The sequence below is a fragment of the Schistocerca nitens genome, chromosome 10 (assembly GCF_023898315.1).
Source record: "Schistocerca nitens isolate TAMUIC-IGC-003100 chromosome 10, iqSchNite1.1, whole genome shotgun sequence".
In the NCBI taxonomy this organism is placed as follows: domain Eukaryota; kingdom Metazoa; phylum Arthropoda; class Insecta; order Orthoptera; family Acrididae; genus Schistocerca; species Schistocerca nitens.
In genome coordinates this window covers 100010329-100025245 of record NC_064623.1, presented here as the reverse complement: position 1 = coordinate 100025245, position 14917 = coordinate 100010329, and the positions used below count along the sequence as shown (strand labels likewise).

The window sequence follows — 14917 nt, the reverse complement described above, 5'->3', positions numbered from 1 at the left end:
TTTTAATTAATTTTTATGAGATCAAATGTCACGCTCTCCCAGTTGCCTCCATTTGTGTGTGTCTGTTCCAAATTATTTCTCTCTTATTAAACTTTCTTGGCTTTACTGGTTTACTGCCAAAAATATTGCTGACTTGCACATAATATGGGTAAATCTTGAGTCTTTGCTGGCAATAGGCAGTATACGGAAACCCCTCCGTCCATCCAAAGAGGGTAAGAGAGGAAATGGAAATTACTTTGAATGGTTGCTGATTGAATACTTCCATGTTAATGATGTGTCGTAATTAAACTATAAATAATTCTCATGCAGTCTCACAAGTGGCTTAACAATTAAATCATTGGTCTAGTGCATTGTTGAGTGAACAGGAGGGTGTATATGTGATTAGTTCTTTCGACTGATCATACGTACTGCCTTTGCACCAAATGAGAGCATCTCTGCTGTCTGTTTGCGGGCTAAACTGGGAGCAGATGCTACTTGGCCACGGTGTCTTGCAGCCAACAAATATTTCTTAAATGTGATCCCCTTGTTGTTGTGGATTTATCCTGAAGCATGCGTAGGACTTGACAAAAAGATATTGGTGCAGCGATGCAATGGCTGTGAGTACGACATCACTCGATAAACTGAGAGTTACCCTTTTAGAGAACTGTTTTCTACATTGCATTTAGGAGATGGTGTTTTGAAATTTTAAAAAAATCTAGATTTTGCACAACAGACTGTCCTCAGGCATGAAAAGCAATATTAATTACAGGATGTATGTTGAAACATGACCATTTGTTTCTACACTGCCAAACAAAAAAATTGAAGCATCCAAAAGGCGAGAAAGAAATGAAATTAAACTTCAAAGGTCAAGGTGGTATGTGATGTTATTTCAGTGATAAGAATATTAAGTCAAATCACAAAGACCTTGGGAGTATGGACGTACTTGTCATTATGACATTGCATCCCTTCCAGCCTGGATGGATGCCCTGATTTGGTTGGGAAGGGTGTCATAAAGCCGTTGTATTCTCTCCTGAGGCAAGATGGCCTGCAACTGCTGTATTTACTCAAATCTAAGCCGTACCTGAATAATGAGACTCGAAATCAAGGGGAAAAGAATTTCCCGAATCTAAGCCGCACCTGAAATTTGAGACTCGAAATTCAAAGGGAGAGAAAAGTTTTGCGCCGCACCTCCAAATCTAAACAAAGTTGGTCCATTGTAATATGAGACACAATTTAGGTCGAATGAATGACGATACAGCTACAGTAGTTTAGTTTGAGTTATAAGCTTAGCAGTTAAGATTTACCAGATAGCCATTGCTATGCGTCAGGCACTCCGTCCGTATTTATACGGGTACCCTTCCTTTTTCACGTGCTTCGTCTGGTTTGAATTGATTGCTTATTTTTCTTTGATCTGATAAGTGCCGTTCTCTTTGTTATAGGTGTTTATGTCACTCTCCGCTGAAAATGCATTACTGTACTGTGTCATGCATTGTTTGTCACATTCTGATAATAAGTGTTTACGGCCTGTCGTCACTCGCCGCATGGCTTGCTTTTGTGCACGCTACCGCCTCTTACAATTAAAAATATATATATAGACACACAAACATACACACAAAATTCAAGCTTTCGCAACAAACTGTTGCCTCATCAGGAAAGAGGGAAGGAGAGGGAAAGACGAAAGGATGTGGGTTTTAAGGGAGAGGGTAAGGAGTCATTCCAATCCCGGGAGCGGAAAGACTTACCTTAGGGGGAAAAAAGAACGGGTATACACTCGTGCACACACACACACACACATATCCATCCACACATATACAGACACAAGCAGACATCTCACAAGCAATATGTCTGCTTGTGTCTGTATATGTGTGGATGGATATGTGTGTGTGTGTGTGTGCGAGTGTATACCCGTCCTTTTTTCCCCCTAAGGTAAGTCTTTCCGTTCCCGGGATTGGAATGACTCCTTACCCTCTCCCTTAAAACCCACATCCTTTCGTCTTTCCCTCTCCTTCCCTCTTTCCTGATGAGGCAACAGTTTGTTGCGAAAGCTTGAAGTTTGTGTTTGTTTGTGTGTCTATCGACCTGCCAGCGCTTTCGTTCGGTAAGTCACATCATCTTTGTTTTTAGATATATTTTTCCCACGTGGAATGTTAAAACAAAGATGATGTGACTTACCGAACGAAAGCGCTGGCAGGTCGATAGACACACAAACAAACACAAACACACACACAAAATTCAAGCTTTCCCAACAAACTGTTACCTCATCAGGAAAGAGGGGAAGGAGAGGGAAAGACGAAAGGATGTGGGTTGTAAGGGAGAGGGTAAGGAGTCATTCCAATCCCGGGAGCGGAAAGACTTACCTTAGGGGGAAAGAAGGACAGGTATACACTCGCACACACGCACATATCCATCCACACATATACAGACACAATCAGACATATTTAAATATGTCTGATTGTGTCTGTATAGAGGGAAACATTCCACGTGGGAAAAATATATCTAAAAACAAAGATGATGTGACTGACCAAATGAAAGTGCTGGCAGGTTGACAGACATACAAACAAACACAAACATACACACAAAATTCAAGCTTTCGCAACAAACTGTTGCCTCATCAGGAAAGATATATAAAAAAACAAGAGGAATCGTCTCATTAGCGACACAATGGCAAGAGACTGCCATTTGTTGTTACATACACTGCTGCTTTCTTTGATAATGATCATCAAGCACCAAATAATAGACTGCGTATAATAGAAAATGTTCTGAACGAGAGTTTAGTGAAAATTTTTCTCCATTTGAAAATCTTTGCACACGCCTCTTTAGTACATTACATTCTGCACAGAAATTACAGTCATCTTAGATTTAAAAATCTAGTAAATTGCCGTGCTTCATTTCTGACTGTATCACTATTAGGCATAAGAATAATACGAATATAAACATGACATGATATGTATATTCTTCCGCGTTAGCTGTTTTCTCACTCTAGTGTCGTAGTTTATTAGGCATACAGAATTTAAATGAAGCAGCAGCAAACACGAAGGAATACATGGCAAAATGTTTATATTTGTATTATTCTTATGGTGAAGAGAATCCTGCATGTGATTCACAATTCATAAAAGTTCCCATTAGTAACCATCTCTTCTCACAGGTAGGAAAAAATTCAGAACGTAGAGTTGGCCATATTGACAAACATCCCAAACAGTCTTGCCAGTCGGATTTTTGTAGTACATTGAAATGCTGCTACATTCGAAGATGAACAATATGGAATTTGTATTTACTTCATTGGATAATGTATGAAAATGCGAAACTCGTGGCAGAGAAAAAAAGCTCGTCTTCCACACACTTTTTTTTTTTTTTACGCAGCGGTTTTGGTGCCAGTATTCATCTTTGTGCCTACAAAGCATGCCTGTTTAGCGCTACATATATTCGACGGCAGAGTTGTGGTGGCACCTATCAACATTTTTCAGAACTTCCGCTTACTTTGCACTCGATTTTTGGATTACAAAAACCAGAAAAAAGTGCGGCTTAGATTTGAGTAAATATGGTATTGTAACTGATCCTTGGTATCCTGGATACTGGCTCTAGGAATGAGTTGATGTCGTAACTGGTCCCAGAAATGTTCTACCGGAGACAGATCGTGTGATCTCGCTAGCAACAGGAATACCTCAACATCATTCAGAAAGTTCTGTTGGCTAATGGCACCACTATACTGTCACATCAGAGGTAATGTGAGGACGTGAGATGTCTGTGAAGAACCATTATGCCCTCAGAGTTCTTTCAGTCACTATCAGCCAGGATCTGAAGTCACACCCAATGACTGCCCATGTTATGACACCAGGCTTGACAGTGCTGTGCCTCACCGAAACATTCGAAGAATGGGACCTCTCCTCAGGTAGTGATAGTCGTAAAGGGCTGTGCAGAACTGAAAGTCATTGCTGAACACAATGCGACTCAATTGGTTGGCAGTCCATGCTTCCCGGTCATACCACCACTCCAGATGCGATGGTTGTGTTAATGTGTGGGACTCGAGCATTTTGGGTTTACATGTCACCGTTTTATGCAGTGCTGATACAGTGGTGAAAGTTAACTTTCATTGTCATTTCCATGGTTACCTTTCTTAAAACCAGTGTCAAGTGTTTTATTTGAATTTATATTCTTACAGGTGCCAGAAAACTACGATGTAGCGCTCGCAAAGAAATCTGGAGATAAGCCGAAGAAAACAGCCAAACGTAAATTAAGCAATGGAAATGAAATAAACTTTTTCACAAAAAAAGTGAAAGCTGAGCCGTATGTGATTGATGCAAAAATCCAAAAAATTATTGCCAAAGACAAGCAAAACACAAAGCTGTGGGAAACCTGCAGTTCTTCACTTCAAGATGGCAAAAAGGTAAAGTCCAGTGTACTAAGCAGGCACAACGTTTGTTTATCCTAAATACTTGACATTAAAACTTCTAATGTTTCGCTAATCTGCTAATCTAATTATGTGTTGAAATTGTGATTATTTTTAACTTGACAATACAGTTATTTCCTGTGGCAGGTGTAATATGTGATGAGGTTGGAACGTGTACCAACCTTTGTTTTCATGTGTTAGGTAGAAATACCCTTCTTTATGACTCCACAGATGAAGCTGTCACAAGTAGTTAATTAATTAATTAATCAGTAAAAAAATAGAGCTTGTAAATATTGTAGTTACCAGTTATTAGTAAACCCTGGAGCTTCAGTAGTGATGCAAGATTATGACCTCAGTTGATAGAATTCACTGAGGAAAAGTCAGTCTTTTTTTCCACTTAGCCATATTTATTGATGTCAGATATACATGCTATTGATTTCAGAACCAAACTGCTATGTCTCCAATCATCTTAAAAGGGCACAGAAATCAATATACATCTTTTGTCACCTGGTGATAGCACTGCAAAATTCAACTATCAGTTGAAGTTCAGATACACTTTAACTGACTGACACATCCAAAATTTCACAAGTTCAGTTGTGTAGATCAGTTGAGACATCTTTGTGCTTGTGTTGATACATGATAAATAGTCCCATAATGCCCTCCCTCAGGAAATGGCTTAGATGTAGATGGATCCCTGCCCCTTTGTAAGATACCTGAAGCTGGATCTGAAATTTGGCATTGATAAATTTAACTGATTGGGATAGTAGAAAGGAAAAAGAGAGGAATAAAAATATTTGGAAAGCTAGCAAAATTTTTGTTCTCTTTTTCTGTGTACCTGCCAGTGCTCACACTTATTCAGTGAGTGGTCTCCTTTACTCCAAAATTGTTTACTTTCTGCAACCACTTCCCTTACTATTTATACTAGAGCGAATCACTCACAAACTGGAATTATTTTTATAAGTTTATTTAAGCTTCAGAAAAATTCATACACATGGAGATTATTTTCCTATATAGTCTGCTGAACAGAATAGGCATTTTTCCTAGCGGAATTTTTGGTCGAGTTTGGGCAGCTGTGTGTGATCAAGCATTGTCACGAAGCACGGTCGCACCCCTGATTGGAAATGTGAGCCTTTGCTGACGATATGCCCATTTTGTTGCAATTTGTCCATTTACCTCGAGATGATGAAATTTGTGCTCTGTGGTGAAAAGATTAGGCACCTGCCTTGTGGGCATTTTCTGAAATCCAAGGTTGTTAGTAATGATTGTCTGAGTACCACAGTAGCTTATGCCAACCTCAGTAGTGATTTCAGCGACTGTTATTCAGCAATCAACTTCAGTAAGTTAACTGACAGTGCAAATATTCTTCTCAGTCACGCTGGTCCTCGGGCAACGTCGGTGAGCTGAATTCTCAACTGTTTCTCATTCTTGTAAAAACTGTTTGTGCCTTGTGTTGTGTACACATGAGTCTTTCTCAGGGTGATGTCACCAAACTGTGCCACAAGTCTCCCAGAGTTTTTAATGATTTTACAACTTCTCTTGTGAGAAACTTTATTAAAATGTGTTGTTGCACAACAGATGACTGAAGCTCTTGGTATGACATTACGATTCTGATTAAGAAACGGTATGACACCTTAGTTGTGAAGAACAACTGCTGGAAATGAAAAGCAGCAATGAGCAGAGTCTGTGCTGCTCTCCATTTGCAAAAGTGTGTGTAAAACAAAAATTCTGGTTGATACATGCTTCACCCTCTTATATAATTATGTTTTTCTAATCTTTCCTTTTCATTGTTGCAAGATGTAAATTTAGTCTCTCTTGCACATGATACAGACACAGGAATATTTGCTATTTTCATGAAAAGATTCAAGCCAAATATTTTGGAAAGACTCAATACATACAGTTCAGTATATCTAGCAGAATACCATAGCTATAATGTGTTTGGATGATGATTTTCAAGAAGGATTTTTTAGGGACTACATAAATCAGAACCTTCAGTTAAAATAAAATAAAAAAAATCCAGTGCCCTAGTTTTTTTTTTTTTTTAGTGCATTATTTCAGTTACTTTTGCCGTGCACACAATTCTAGCTAATTGGGATTTAAAAATGGAAAACAGATATTCTGAATCCAGACGGAATTTCCACTCTGTAGTGGAGTTTGCACCGATTTGGATCTTCTTGACAAATTAAAATTGTGTACTGGTTCGGGACTGGAACATGGAGACAATTACTGTAACGACTGAGATAGCCAAGTGTGACTCAAGACCCATCCTCATCGTTTTTACTTCGACCAGTACCTCTTTGAACTCCCAAACTTGATACAAGTTTTCCTGTGTCCTGTACAGGACTAGCACTTTCTTTTGGGAATTATAGACCTACAAGGTATGCAAGAGACCTGTGGTAAAGTTCCGGAGATGGGGGATAGGTATTAAACAGTACATGATAAAAAAATACTATTAATGAATTGTTACAACAATATGTTACAGTAAGGTGGCTGAGACCATCAGTCATGTGTAATGGCTGTTTGCATGGCACAGTGAAAGGAAATGATTTATCAGTGTGACAGAAAGTTATTATCGTGACCTTTCAGTTTCCAGAAGGCATTCTTTCTGAAATGGTGAATTTTGTGACGTGTGTAGGTGTGTTTCTGTCTGAAAGAATGAAGTGAAAGGGGCGATAGGACCTTCATTAAAACTACGGAACTCTAAACGATGCATCAGAGGTGAATGTTTACCATGAAGTTATATGAAGACCAGTTGAAATTTTACCCTAGACCAGTTCACTATCCAAATAAACTAGCAAAGAGACAAAACTTTTCCTGCCAAAATAAGCCAACTAATCCCAATGTGAACATAATTTCAAAGAAGACAGACAGTGGCAGCAGTTGCACATTGACAGTAATGACATAAATTCACTCAGTACTGCTATCAAAACTGGTGAGCTTCTGATTTGTAACTGACTGCCTTCTCCAGTGAGTTTTCCACATCACATATGTTACAGCATTTTCTGGATTCTTTAACTCCCACAAAACGTTTCTTGCTTTCTTTGGTTAATAACCTGTCCATTTTCTGCAGCTAATGTGTGAACTGCAAGTACCAACTACGTGATATATTAGCAGTTGATCTTTTAATAGATTTTGGCAGTATAATCATGGTATGTTTATTCATCTGTAAAGATTCATATCATCCACGTTATGTTGAACTGCCAGAAGTATTAAACTGAAAATTGTGAAGTGAATTGACAGTGCCAAAGGTAGAACCCAATTGTGAGGCAGCAGTGTAGTACATGAAATTGCTTACCTTGATTAGCAGTTTTTATAATCCTCAGTGAGTAAAGAACATGGCAGCTATATTGGTTGAACATGAATGCAGCTGGAGATGTAGAATTTGGTTGTGATATTTGCTGGACATTTACTGAGTAAAGATCGCAGCTATCAGTTCCATTCCCTTGGCAAACAAAGGCCAAAAGCTGCATATGTTGGAAGCTCTTGTATCAATAGTCCTCGCATAATGATCAAATGGTCAACCTCAGATAAGTACTTCTGTCCTCATCTTCATTCACACCCCCAGTCACTCTGTTCTTTCTGCACTATCCACTCCACTCCAGTCATCTATTGGTCTCTAAGTTATTGTCATTGTGGCCGTCAATGTATTCTGTTGTTTCATCCTATGCACGTCTACTCTGCAGTTAAGTGTAATTCTGTATACTTACATGAAATATAAAACTGCAATTCATGTGGCATTTGGCACCAGTTACAGATTTTGATTTAACTGTAGCATGATCCTACATCCCAAACCATTCTTACCTCTTCACGTACTATTTCTCATTGGTTGGATGTTGTTTTCTTGTATACCGCCTCTGAATTTGTTTACTGTTTCATTTGTATATTTTTTACTATTTCACAATTTTACATGCAAACATTTTAGGTTATGCTTTACTATGTTTGTTATGAATATCAGTTACCTACAGGTTTCTTGCAACCAGCCACATTTTATTTATTATTTTCACTATGCATTTAGAAGCTTTAAACCTCAATCATCAGATAGATTTATGTTAGTTAAATAGGTCATGTATGTGCCACGTGTTTGCTTTTTGGTAACATTGTGTGCCCATTTTGTTTCTGCCTGTTTTTGTGTAACTTAATGCGCTCTCTCTCTCTCTCTCTCTCTCTCTCTCTCTCTCCTTCTTCTTCTACTACTACTACTACTACTACTACTTTTTCTTCTTCTACTCTCTAAAAACTAACCCACAGCTCCAAGGAGGTGAAGTTCCAGTGCCACCTCATCCTACTATTTATTGACTCAGCAGTATGTGCTTCTTTTTCTATTTCTCGATAGTTTTTTATATTTATTTATTTTTGCAGAAATATCTCGATGCTGTTATGGAAAATTTTTCTTGCATATGTTGCCAAGAATTGTTGTATCGACCCATTACCACGCCTTGTAATCACAATTTCTGTTTGGTAAGTGGCAAAATAACAGCAAATTTGTTGTTGAATTGCACAAATCAGGGTATTAAAGCTATCCTGTACAATTCTGGTTTCAAAGTAATTATGCCTTAATTTCTTCTCCTTGCAGGATTGTATGCAGAGAGCTTTCAAGGCAGAAGTCTATACTTGCCCTACATGCAGGGAAGACTTGACCAAAAAATTCCAGTTTGTTGTGAACGAACATTTATTTGGAGTCCTGAAGGCATTCTTTCCTGGCTATGAAGAGGGCCGCAAATAAATCGCTGTAAAATACTCTCTCCACAGTGTGAATTTTAGCCCAGATATGTTGTTTGTAAAGATATTTACTCAAATGTAAGAAAGACTTGTATTAGTATTATACTTAATACTAATATCATGCATCCAATTCGTGCATCTTTTTACAATTTGTATTACAATCTTGTATTGTTTTAAGTGTTCAAGTGTAATTGTCAAGGGGCCGTGAGCAGTGCAAAAAATCAAATTTAAAAAGTCATTGTAGATTATACAGACTTACTGATTTTTTTCTGATCAAATAGGCTTAGAACATTATTTGCCTGTGATCTGTGTTTTTGATAATGAATTTTTACAGATCTGTCAAGCTAGGTGTATTAAACATTTACCAAGTGCAAAATATTTCTTTCTTGTGTTTCTATATTGTTGTTACAGAGATTTTTAACTTCTAGTATTTCTAATGATGCAACCTCAGTTTTAGTGGTTTTTAATGGATTTTTATGCCGTGTAGCCTATGCCATAAATTTTATTGGCAAGTACATAACTGTCTGCTGTGCAGCTTAGCTGTGGCTGACCTGTGTGCATATTAAAATTTCATGCTTTACTCTGCAATGGCTCTGCTATAGCTGCCTGTGCAGAACATTATCTCTTGTTACCAGTACCCCACTTTTTTGTTTTATGGTTGGTTTTGTGACACATGTTAGGGACTGTAGCTGTTAATCTTTGCTTAGCACAGCTGTACTCCTGTGCAGACTTATTTTATTGTTAGTTACATATAGAATAGTGTCTATTCTGTGGTTAATATCCTGTTGGACCATGCTTTATTCCTTTGTTGGTGGTTCTTTATTAAATTTATACATTTTAATTGTAATTGTTTGAATAACAGTTATTCTTCAATTCAGATTGTTGTTGTAATGGCTCAGATTCTTTGGAACTGTGAAAGATTTCGGTATATATTCTGTTGTTTAAAACTTTCAGACTTTTAATTTTGGAGTTGATCAAAATTTTACTTAGGGATAAGAATGAAGATTTCCATTGTTACTGTTTATGCTTATGTTATTGTATGTGTCTTCTCCACAATAGTGGATCAGCCTTTTACTTTGGTACTACATGATGGAGTTTTGTTAACTGTGACTCGGACTCAAGCACTCTCATCTGTCTCTGCCACATCATTTTTCTTGCTGTACCGTAAATAGAAATTTATCTTTTTACAATAGGCACAATAAAAAGATTCACACAATCATAACTTTCGGCCATTAAGGCCTTTGTCAGCAGTACGCACACACACACACACACACACACACGCACACACACACACACACACACACACACACGTGTGTCTGCAGTCTGAGAGCTGAAACTACACAGTGTAGTTTCAGCTCTCTGAGACTGCAGACGTGTGTGCAAGTTGCATTTGCATGCGTGTGTGTATGTGTGTCTACTGCTGACAAAGGCCTTAATGACCGAAAGCTATGATTGTGTGAATCTTTTTATTGTGCCTATCGCGACTCAGCATTTCCGCTATATGGTGAGTAGCAACTTTCCTTCTCTGGTATTGTTACATTCCCTCCTGGATTTTCCATTGTTTGATTTAATTTATCTTTTCGTCACATGTGAAGATGATGTGGCTGTTTTCGAATAACAGACAACACTTGTAATTCATCTCCTATTTTACATTTATTTTTTTCTTTTGCTTTCTCTTGATTATCTCAGAAACTGAGATTGTGGAAATGCAAAATGTTTTCTCCCAGTGTATTTTTACAAATGTGAGCAGTATAGTATTTATTTCATACTGTAAAGATTTGCCCATTTCATTGACAACAACAATATTGCTTTTTTTTCCAAAATTGGCTTGTTGACTGGATAAGACACAATTGAAGTAGCATCAACTGTACTTCATCGCTCCCATTGCATCCAAAGCTCTTCGTATATGGTCCTATTAAACAAAAAGATATTAAATCATTTTTACGCTTTGCTTTATTTATAATATGCAGCCATTTGTGTAATTCATTAGCTTTAGAATGTGTTGTGTTAAATGACAAAAACAATTGTATTTTATACTTGGTATTTCAGTATCTTAAGAGTTATTTGGTGCACATATTTTATAACAGAGAAATTCAGGATTTTACATAAATACCATGTGAAAAGAGTCACAAGGTTTTATTTTTTATTTCTTTTTCATTTATTTTTGTTGTTCCTGTATTCCACTTCATGGGTTGATATGTATGAATAGTTTTGCAGCAGTAATCTGCACCTGGTGAACATTCTTGATTATCAGCCATTTGCTGGATTCAGATCTTTTCCATGCATTCCAGTATTCAACTATTTGCATCCATGTTGCTCTTGCATCATTTATTTCTTGGAATCCAGTGAGGCATTTCCTTGGTCCATGTACTATATTGTGGTCTTTGCTACATATGCTCCCCATTTCTACATCATTCTCATTCATAGTTGTTATTACGTCTCCTGGTTTGTATCTTGATCCGTTTATTTGTCATTTAGTAGTTCCCAAAACTTGTAATACGTGCCAGATGTGGAACACACACATTTGGCATGTTCCTTCTGGTTTAAATTACCACTGGCACTCCAGGCCTTTTGTACTTTATAAGGTTATTTCTGTTGTTACCTGTCGATTTATCATCCTCATCTGTCATTAAAAAATTTCTGCTGTTTTTGTGGTAGTATTGTGAATTAGTTTTATTTTATTTGCAGTATGTTGATCATTGTTTTAGTCCACTTTCTATTTGATTTCTTCTGAAAGAATTTGTTGAGGTATCATATCCGTAGTTGAAAAAATCATTGAATAGTACTTGTCTTACCTTAAGCTTTAAAATGCCCTAATATTATTTTGTTGTGGGACTTGCTGCCATTCATCACATTTTCTGCCTCCTCAATGTAAACATGTTGGTGTGTACACTTGAATGAATTTTCCTGTTTGTGTACATACCTTATGTAAATTGTCACTTTCATCTGTGTCCATATTTATTTTTCAAGACAAGGTCTTCATTCAGTGTAACCTGGTATGCCTCCATATTTCTAAATTCTCATAATCTAAATTTCTAATTCCCTTCCTGATAGCTCACTTAATCTGATTCTACTTTGAAATATTTTGTTTATTTTTAGAACTAGCTGTGTAGAGATTTCCTTAATAGCTATATCATTACCTTTACTTTTCTTGTTCACAATAAAGCAGTCATTTTAATTTCCACCCAGCTGCATTTCTCTGTAATAAAAATGTTCTTATCTTTATAACTCTTATCTGATCTTCACTTTTTCAGTACTTCTGATAACCTCACTATGTCGCATTTGATCTTACTTTATTCTTGTAATTTATCTTTGACTATAAAGACCTGCAATTGACTGATGCTATAGTCTTTGCAATACTTTTTTAATAATGTGTGCCAAAAATGAAATCATTGAGCTAAATTGAAAATATTAATATTTAAGATGAAAATTAACCTGCAAAATGAGGAGTGTCTACTTAATAATTGCATAGACAGATACAGTTGGAGAAGAGCTGTCACAAACTGAGAAATAAGGAGCATAAAATCCAGTGCCTTTTCTTATAGTTTTTCTTCATGTAGAGAAGGGCGTGGTAACAAAATCGGGTCTTCCACCCGTTTTCTCATCCTGCAAAATCCAAACAAAGATTGGAAAGCAAGAAATTGCATTTTGTGTTTCTCCAATGTCTGGGGCAATGCTGTGCCCAAACATTTTCTGCTGGAGTTGAGTTACTTTGCAAGCACTCGTCCATTACGTTTAGTGTTAATATGTACCTGCTGTCGAACAGAAAATACAGGACTGTATAATTCATGTATTAGTGTACATTCCTTTTAATTTTTGTGATTTATAATCATGTGGCTTTTAAGCAAGAGTGTTTGTACATACATTATTTTTTTAATGTATACCTCTTCAATTTATGTCACTTTAAAATGACTAAACATTCCTATTTTTAATAAAAAAAATATGAAAGTAAGTGAATGTTTCGTTACTGTCTGATCCTTTACTGTACATACATAAAGATGCCAAAGAAATTCTACACATGTGGTAAAAATTTTCATTGTAGTATGCTGTATTTATTTCCACTCACGGCTTCCGTATTGTAAGATGCTAATGCTCTCTTGTATGGTGACACTCAAGTCCGAGGTATCAAGATTCACATCTGAGTGCTGGAAGAAACTTTCACCACTAGCATTTGGGTTAGGGAGAGACTTTCCTTATCACACCTTGTGCCACTGACCTTGGGTAAACACCAAACCCCTCTGCAGTGTCCTACAAAGTTATGGAATTTGAAACAGGTGATCGTGATCTGTTCATCAGTTGAGCACAGTGTCAGCTTTTCACTCTGTGCTATTCGAAAGAAGTGGACCGTGTTTAACATTTTCCTTCTCAATTCCATTAACACCTCACACAGTTGACATTCACATACACTAAATAATTAAACTTTTCTTAATGTATAGGGATGTGAAATTGAGTTACTCAAACAAGGGCTTTAACCAATTGACATCGTAATTGCTGTCAGATGAGGCTGTTGATACAGGCAAACCCCTCTGCCTCGGTACGACATACAGTGATTCCAGCATTCATCATAATGCTGCACTACACTTCATTCAGTAGTAGTTATCGATTCTCCAGTGAGATCTGTGGTTGGGAAAAACAACGCCCAGTCACAGATCTTCGTAACATTCAACAATATGATTTTAACACATTGGTCGCCATGAGGCCACCTCTTGGTACAGCAGAGGTTCATACCTGACACCATACACCTGCAAATGTTCACACACTCCTCTATGTTTAGTACAATATATAGTGCAGTACTGTACATTAAATTGTATTTCTTAATATGCAATGTAATTGGATAGATCAAGAATCTACTCACGAAGTGTTGACAGAACATACATATAAAAATATATTGAAAACTTTTGGAGCCATTGGTTGCGTCTTATGGCAGAAAAGTCCAATGGGAAGGAAAAGGACTGGTGAGGTACATGAAATAGGGAGGGATTGTAATAGTCACTCAGAACCCTGTGTCAGGGTGACTCACCAGACAGAATGGGTAGACATTGTTGGTGACTGCACTAGATGAGATTTGAAACTCGGAGAGCTTAAAGCTGAATGGTGGAGGGGTTACTTTATGCACACCTTTAGAAAATATTTTAATTTAGTCAGTTACTTTATATTTTAATTTTTTGTTTTAATCGATAAAAATAAACGTACCGTATATGTGTAAAATTTTTCAGACAAAGTGTTAGTACTGACATTGCTTTCCAAAGTGAATTTCACAACGAATATTTTTCAGGTTTATGAGCCTACTTATCATCAGTCTCTTTAAAAAGCATGTTGTGAGTAAAGTCAGCAGCAATTAATGAAATTTGCAGTCTTTGAATATATTTTTATGGTGGTCATAAAAGTATCTGCAGCTTGGTAGTACACGTTATTAAAAATGTGTTATATTGCCAAGTATGTTCTAGAGGATATTTGCAGTTCCTGGACCCTACTTACACATAAGTACCTCTTTAAGAAGAATGTAGCTGATACAAGTCAACAACAATTAACAAATTTTCTAAAACTTTTTTAGGGTGGTTATAAGCTACATTATGAGAAATGCATTGATATTTCTAGAATTAATGCCTTTGTCAACACATAAATTTGAATAGTGGGGAAATCTCTGTTTCCCTTCATCCTCACAACAGGTGGTCCCTCTCATCTTAAGGTCTAAGTGTCCTGCCCTTTTTGACCTTCCCCAACCTATCGCTTTCTTTTCTCTGGGGAAGTAGCAGTTAGTTCAGAATACTCGGACAGTGTGTACTACCACGAATGTCTGCAGTGCTGAAAATGTCCTGTGGAAGTAGACACGGG

General features: G+C 37.1%; 1 protein-coding gene across 1 annotated transcript in view; it reads left to right on the top strand.

Moving 5' to 3' along the window:
• Nucleotides 1-12999, top strand: part of LOC126210141 (E3 ubiquitin-protein ligase UHRF1-like) — a 65946-nt gene extending 52947 nt beyond the window's left edge. Inside the window, exons 11-13 of the mRNA XM_049939290.1 lie at nt 4139-4363; nt 8723-8821; nt 8937-12999. Coding sequence (XP_049795247.1) covers nt 4139-4363; nt 8723-8821; nt 8937-9086 — 474 coding nt within the window. The 3' untranslated portion in view covers nt 9087-12999. The remainder of the gene's footprint in view (nt 1-4138; nt 4364-8722; nt 8822-8936) is intronic.
• The last annotated feature ends 1918 nt before the right edge of the window (nt 13000-14917 follow it).